A 7328-nucleotide genomic window follows, 5' to 3' on the forward strand; every position below is an offset into this window, starting at 1 on the left:
GAATCAATCAAAATAGTTCCACTTTTTCGAATAGTTTAGCCAGAAATGAGAAAATAAAAAATATTAAAAAAAAGTTAACACCCCCCCCTTAAAATCGGTCAATTTTTAAAGTGTCTCTAAATCAACTAAAACCGATTCTATCTTATAGATTTTGATGTGCTCTTTCCGATCTAAAAAAGCATTTTCTCCTAGCTCTTTTAGTTTGGCCGTAATCGGCGTTTGAAAATTGAAAAATTTTTTGCGAGATATCGCCTTGAGTCCTATGCCATTTTGTAGAGTTTTTTATTCCGGTTATCTTCCATTTTTCCGTTTCTCGATATCTTTAATAGTTTCGCCGTAATTGGCGATCGAAAATTGAAAAAAAGTGAAAATGGAAACCTTTTTTTGCGTTTTTCTCGGAAACTGTAAGACTTAGAGCAACAAACAAAAAATCATCTGATAGCGCTTAATTTTCTCTATTTTTTCGATTAAACCCGGAGCCGCTCCGGGTAACGATTCCGGCTACAGAGGCGATCAAAATTTTTCACTAAAAAAATTCATAAAAAAAAAACTAAAAGTCGTAGAGCATTGCGGTTTGTTCGATTGAATTCTACGGCTCATTTTACATATTATATCGATTTTTCACAAGAATAAAAAATTTAAAATTTTTTGCCTAAATTTAGGGTAGCCATTTGTCATAGTGGAAAATTTTTTCCAACAAAAAAATTCATAACTCAAAAACTAAAAGTCGTAGAGCATTGCGGTTTGTTCGATTGAATTCTACGGCTCATTTTACGTATTATATCAATTTTTCACAAGAATTAAAAATTTGAAACTTTTTGCCTAAATTTAGGGTAGGCATTTGTCATAGTGGAAAATTTTGTCCAACAAAAAAATTCATAACTCAAAAACTAAAAGTCGTAAAGCAATGCGGTTTGTTCCATTGAATTCAGCGGCTCATTTTCTCTAGTATACGAACTTTTCATGAGATTTAAAAATTTGATTTTTTTTTGCTAAAATTTCCTGAGTAATAACACTTACCTTCAAGAAAGTGAAAAAATTATTTTTTTTTAATTCGTTCTATCATACTTTTTCGTATTTATATATGCCTTTACAACTCTCTAGAGTTGTTAAAAGTCCAAAAAAAGTCCATATGTTCGATTTTTTGATGTTTGATTTTTTAAATTTTCGTCGCAATGTTTGTCGATTTTGGGTACCCGGAACTTTTGTCAAGCAATAGCTCCGGAACTATCAGAGATAACCCCATGAAGTGTATTATCGTTGGAAAGCTCTTTAAATTATCTATCTTTTTCAAAAAAAAATATTGTTCTCCGACTAATAGTTTTCGAGCAAATTGGAGATAAATGCAAAAATTGGTAAAATTTTAAAAAATTCATAACTAAAAAACTGTTGGGAATTTGGCAATTTTTTCGATGCCAATCGATTCCCCTGATCATTTTGCATGTGTTAGGATCAAAACAATTCCACTTTTTCGAATAGTTTAGTCGTAATTGGGAAAAGAAAAAAAAATTTAAAAAAGTTGACACCTCTCCCCTACAAAATGGTCAATTTTAAAGGTGTCTCAGAATCGAATAAAACTTATCCTACCTTATAGCTTTTGATGTGCTCATTACGATGGAAAAAAGAGTTTTCTCCTAGCTCTTTTAGTTTCGCTGTAATTGGCGGTTGAAAATTGAAAAAAAGTGAAAATGGAAACCTTTTTTGCGTTTTTCTCGGAAACTGTAAGCGCTTAATTTTATCTATTTTTTTGTCTAAACCCATAGCTGCTCCGGGCCACGGTTCTGGCTACAGACGCGATCAAAATTTTTCACTAAAAAAATTCATAAAAAAAAAGCTAAGAGTCGTAGAGCATTGCGGTTTGTTCGATTGAATTCTACGGCTTATTTTACATATTATATCAATTTTTCACAAGAATTAAAATTTAAATTTTTTTTCTGAGTAATATAATTGGTAATACAAAAACTAAAAGTCCTAGAGCAAAACGGTTTGTTCCAGTGAATTCAGCGGCTTATTTTCTATACTGTAACAGCTTTTCACGATATTTATAAAGGTTTACGTGACTACAAATAACAAATTACATTATTAAGGCTACACTACGAGAAAATGTTTACTGTTTACACTACGAGACTGAACATAATCAATTTTCCTCAAAAATAAACTGTTAAGAAACAAGAACTAAGTCAGTTAATACAGTTATTATGCAACTTACTATATACTTCTGTTGTATATTAACATATACTTTCACTTTTCATCAATACAAGCAACTGAGTAAAATACGTTGTAATTTTTATTATATTAATATTATTATTATGGTTTTTTTTAAACTAATAAAAAAGTATTAGTATTAATATAAGGTCGTTTGATATAACAACAAATTTTATATGAATTATTCAAATAAATAATTATTATTTCTTTTTTTTTGAGTCATACTTTGAAGTTAAAACTAAAATTTCTACAGTTTTATGTATTGATAGAAGTTTTAGTCGATAATTTGTATTATTATATTTTTAAATACAATTTAAAATTTTTTAATCTAAACATTCTAAAGTAATGAAGTGTAATGCTATTGCTTTTTTAAAGGGCGGGAGCAAACCCCCCGAAAGCAAAATTCCAATTTTTTTATCTAAAATAAAATTAAGTTTTACTACTAAAAGTTTCAGTATAGCTGTCTGAAATTAAAACGTGTATGATGTAATTCGTGTATAACATCTCGTCTCATAAAGAAAGATTATGTACATACTTATTACATAAATAATAAATAAATTATCGCTGTAATTTAGACGAAAAAGTGTAAATTTCGATATTGATTTAATTTGTAAATATTTCAGATATTAGATTTTTTTTTAATATGATGAGTTTTATAAGAATAAAAGTAGCATTCGTATTAAAATACTTTTAAAATTAGCAATAATGCCAAAAATTTTTGCCACTTTCCCTTTTGTTGTGTTTAAAACGAATAAATAAAAACCGTACGTAAATTTTTGTAAAAAATTTATTTACTTAAAAATACAAAAATTATGTACACTGTGAATTTGGATACAACTGTGGTGGGAACTATCACTAGACTCGGTCCTTCTCTCAAAGTGACGGTGTGATGCAATTACCACCATCCACCACCTCCTGCAATAAAACAGTCAACATCACATTACACTAGTTCGAAATCTGGCTCACCTCCTCCACTGCTCCATCCACCGCTGGATTTCCATCCACTGCCGCCTCCATATCCGCCACCACCCCCAAATCCACCGCCGCCGGATTTCCAGCCGCTGCCGCCTCCATATCCGCCACCACCTCCGAATCCGCCTCCGTGGCCGCCTCCAAATCCACCGCCGCTGCTGGGAACGATGATTTTAATGATCTTGACGGTGCTTCCACCTCCGAAGCCGCCGCCTCCTCCGTAGCCACCGCCGCCGCCGGATTTCCAGCCGCCGCCTCCGCCGCTGCTGATCCAGCCGGAGGAGCCGCCGCCGTAGCCGCCGCCACTGCTGCCTATCCAGCCGCCGCTGGACTTCCAGCCGCCGCCGCCGCCTCCGCTGCTGATCCAGCCGGAGGAGCCGCCGCCGTAGCCGCCGCCGCCGCCGCCGAAGCCGCCGCTGCTAATGTAGCCGGCTGTAAATAAGGGGAATGTCAAAGGGCACGATTTTGATGAGTGAATGGCGACTTTCTCTCTCAATAAAGTGTTTTTTGCTTTTTTGGGTTTTCTTGGGCGTTTCACTTCAATCAGACGGTCATCATTCTTAATTAAATTATTTGCGGTTACATCATTTGTTCCAATTTTCGAAAATTTATCATCGTGAGGGAGAATTTTTTGTGTTACGTACCTTGGGCATAATTGGTGGCTGCAGCCACAGCCAAAAGACAGACAAACACCTGGAATAAAATTAGAAGATTATTAAAAATTAAATCAAATTTTTTGGGACTGCAGTTTTAAGAATTGAGTTAGTTACCTTCATGTTATATCCAAAAAAGGTGACTGACTTTGGACCCTCAACGTGCGAGTTTATATAGTAATAGTTGGAGCCTTGGACCCCCCTTTCTAATCCCTCAACTCATCTCGGTGGTTCAGCCCCTCTTACTCCAGCACACAATACCAAATCGTAATTGCACTATATTCATTCATTTCAAAAATCTCACCTCCGCTTCTTGACCATGTAACTCAAAAACGGTTTCCTGCTTCGTAATTTAACTGCTTTTAGATAACAGTAATTCAGTAGACTTCCAAACACTGACGAAGAACATCACTCTTGAGGATATTACACATGATGTCATACACGAAATCAAATACGTGCGGTGTGTAATTTATAAGTAATCATCTTGTGACTCTGTACTAATGTAAAGAAGAATCCTCATTTTGCGTATTCGGAAGAAGTGTTTGTGTGATGCAACCGGTGGCAGTCCATTAAAAGAGATAAAAGTTGTGACAACTAATAAATAAATTAAATTCTCTTCCCAATTTTCTGTATCTGTATCACGTTAGATTGAAAAGGCATAATGCAGTGAAAGTTGCCAAATTAATATCAGCAAAACAAAAAAAAATGGCATGTTTTAGTGCTTTTACTTCGCAGTGGCATCACAGCTAATCACAGCTGCTTCTAATGATTTTGCGTCAACCTGAACACAACTGCTAATTAATTAATCTTGAAAGTTACCTAACGTTTTAATTGTAATAACACTAATTTTCTTCCTTGTCTATTTACAAAGATGCTGGTACACAAATTAATGTGAATGTTGATGCTGAAAGTTACGACAATTCGTTCAAAGATTAAGTTGATATAATCATCCAGATTTTTTATTGGCGATTTTATAAACAAATTAGTTGTAAATTACAGACGTAACGTGTGAAATGTGGTTTACATTTGCATTTTGATTAAATTAGTTTTTGCCCATTTCGGGAGAAACGAATTTATATTGATTTGTATCTACTAATGTCTAATGAACATAAAATACGTTTTCACCTGTTAGTTAATTGTTTTATGGCTTGTATTTTATGCACAAAGTGACCATAAAACAAACAGCGTACGATTTACAATGGGTAATTTTTTTCAATTATTATTATAGACACAGATTTGGAAAACTGCACTTTTACTTACGAGTACTAATCGTAATAGTTATAAATTGGCCAAAATAGTTTGTTACACAAAGTGTCATTTATCTGAGTAATTACAAGCAATGAATTGTACAAAGAATAAAGACACTTAAATGGCTATTAGAAAACTCTTGACGGGATCATGAACTTGTCAGATTCATGCCTGATAAGTGCGTTAACCACAATCTTGAACGACAATCGGTCATATTTTATAAATGAAAAGGGCAATAATATTAGAAAGTAATTGATACTTTTGTTTCCCATAAAAATTACTTTAATTTTTAGTTTCATTTAACCGAAAAACTCTTGTAATACATCAGATCTACTGTCCTAGATTTTCAACACGCAACTGTACCCGCAAGCATTGTTTATTCTGGAAAAAATTGAGATGTAGCTTGTGATGTGATACCTACTGAGTGAATGGCTTACGGGTTTTATCGTAATTCAAGAAATAATTATTAAAATTATCGTCAAAATTATGACTACTTTGCGTAATTGTACTAATAGGTCTAATAATTTTGAGACCTTGTAATTGTAAATGATAATAATCTAATGCACCGAATTTTAATTAATTAATTAATTTGGTAATTAAATTCCAGTGTAACTTAAACATAATAACTAAGTTGTATCTAGTTTTAATTTTATGACGGAACAAGTTTGGATGTGGAGAGTAAGACATAAAATTCGTTTATCAGATGATTTCTAATAATGAAATTGCATGCAGTGACAAAACTGGGTTGAGTGAAATTCTTTGCAGAATTAATGGCATGTATTTAAGCAACAAACCCATTTTATTTAAATTTGTCGTCGTTTAAATCTTGATTCTCACTCGGCTGATGGACTGCGATTTTTACCGTATTGTCCGAGTAGGAGGAATATTTATTTCTCACAAAGAATTTATTTTTTTACGTTTACTTTCAAGTGTTTTTTGTTCCATATAAGTGAGCATCTTAAATCAATTAGTATTTCTTCACGCAAGACATTACGTAGTAAAATTTAATTAAATATTAATTATTATTTATCACTAATTTAATATAAATATAATTATGTTTAAGAAATTGAAAAAATATTAAACCAATAAACTCGTACATATAAAAATTTAGAACAAAAATAAAAAATACAATAGACTAGATATGTACGTCACTTCTTATTGTCACGTGTATTGAAAGTATTTTCAATTAATGAGAAATTCTTTGCTAAATTACAGTTTGTTTACAAAAACTTTCTTGTTTTCAAATTTTAAGTTTTGAGAACGTCTTTGCTGTACCATGTTCTGTATTGTTCTTAAGTCTTTACGCTCATTGTATTTTAGTCTTAAAAAGCTATGATTAGGTAAAGGAAAAGAAGGCAAATCCTCTATACTTTAAACACATAATACATCCAAGACACTTTACATGAAGTCACGTAAACATTTAAGGTGGAATTGGAAACAGGAATATTATTAAAAAATTTACAGTTCTTAGGCAATATTAAATACCTATATCTTTTTCTGTTAAATAAAATTTTGTTTCGACAAAGGTGAAAATGATTTAATGATAATACTGACAAATTAAGAGAAAAGAATTACCAAAAATATTTAGGGAATTATTATTATGATTACTAATTATTTAGTTTTTTTCTAAACTTCTAATTTTTTATTAATTATTATTAAATACTGTACTCAATGTTCTTAAAGCTGCAGTTCAGTTATTATGTATTTCACAAAAGGAAAAAATAAATAAAATGCGTAACAAAATTGTGTTAAATTATTTAATTTTCAAGAGTTTATGTTTTTTACACAATTTTTCGGTTGTAATCGTAAGGAATTTTAAATTATAAATAAATTACGATATTTTAGTAAAAATATCTTCTTAAGCGTGCTCTTTTATTGTAACTTTTTCTGTAAGCGTATTTTTTATATGTATTACTTACCAGTCTTAATTCTGTGGTCAAGAAATAATATCAAAAATAAAAAATACTTACTTATCAGAACTAAACTTTTTGCCCCAACTTAACAAAGCTGCGAAGTAACTGAAAGCTGTAGTTTTACCTCACTCTCTAGTTGAGTTGTTCGATTACAAAACTAAAACTTTTCAATGGGTGGTTTTATTTTGTACTAAACTGGAAAAACACGAATTGGATTTTAAGTAAAATTGCAATGCAATTCCACAACAAAAGATTGCTAAAAATTGAATACAAACATGCAAAGTGAAATCGTTGTAATATGTAAATAACCACAGTTCAATTAAATAAAACAAGAAGG

The 7328-nt window shown here is 31.8% G+C and overlaps 1 protein-coding gene across 1 annotated transcript; it reads right to left on the reverse strand.

Moving 5' to 3' along the window:
* Nucleotides 1-2974: 2974 nt before the first annotated feature.
* Nucleotides 2975-4074, reverse strand: LOC100142095 (uncharacterized). The gene is made up of 4 exons (XM_008196081.3): nt 3948-4074; nt 3822-3870; nt 3172-3609; nt 2975-3120 (listed from the first exon to the last, which is right to left on the reverse strand). Exons 1-4 carry the CDS (start codon nt 3951-3953, stop codon nt 3101-3103), a joined length of 513 nt encoding a protein of 170 aa, XP_008194303.1. The 5' UTR covers nt 3954-4074; the 3' UTR covers nt 2975-3100.
* Nucleotides 4075-7328: the final 3254 nt, after the last annotated feature.

Source organism: Tribolium castaneum, chromosome 5 (genome assembly GCF_031307605.1).
Source record: "Tribolium castaneum strain GA2 chromosome 5, icTriCast1.1, whole genome shotgun sequence".
NCBI classification, from domain to species: domain Eukaryota; kingdom Metazoa; phylum Arthropoda; class Insecta; order Coleoptera; family Tenebrionidae; genus Tribolium; species Tribolium castaneum.

What these genes read in the sequence shown, in the direction of transcription:
- LOC100142095 (XM_008196081.3), bottom strand. An exon ending in AGCCACCAATTATGCCCAAG is followed by an intron (nt 3,610 to 3,821) that starts GTACGTAACACA and finishes CCTTATTTACAG; the next exon opens with CCGGCTACATTAGCAGCGGC. An exon ending in TGGATGGAGCAGTGGAGGAG is followed by an intron (nt 3,121 to 3,171) that starts GTGAGCCAGATT and finishes GTTTTATTGCAG; the next exon opens with GAGGTGGTGGATGGTGGTAA.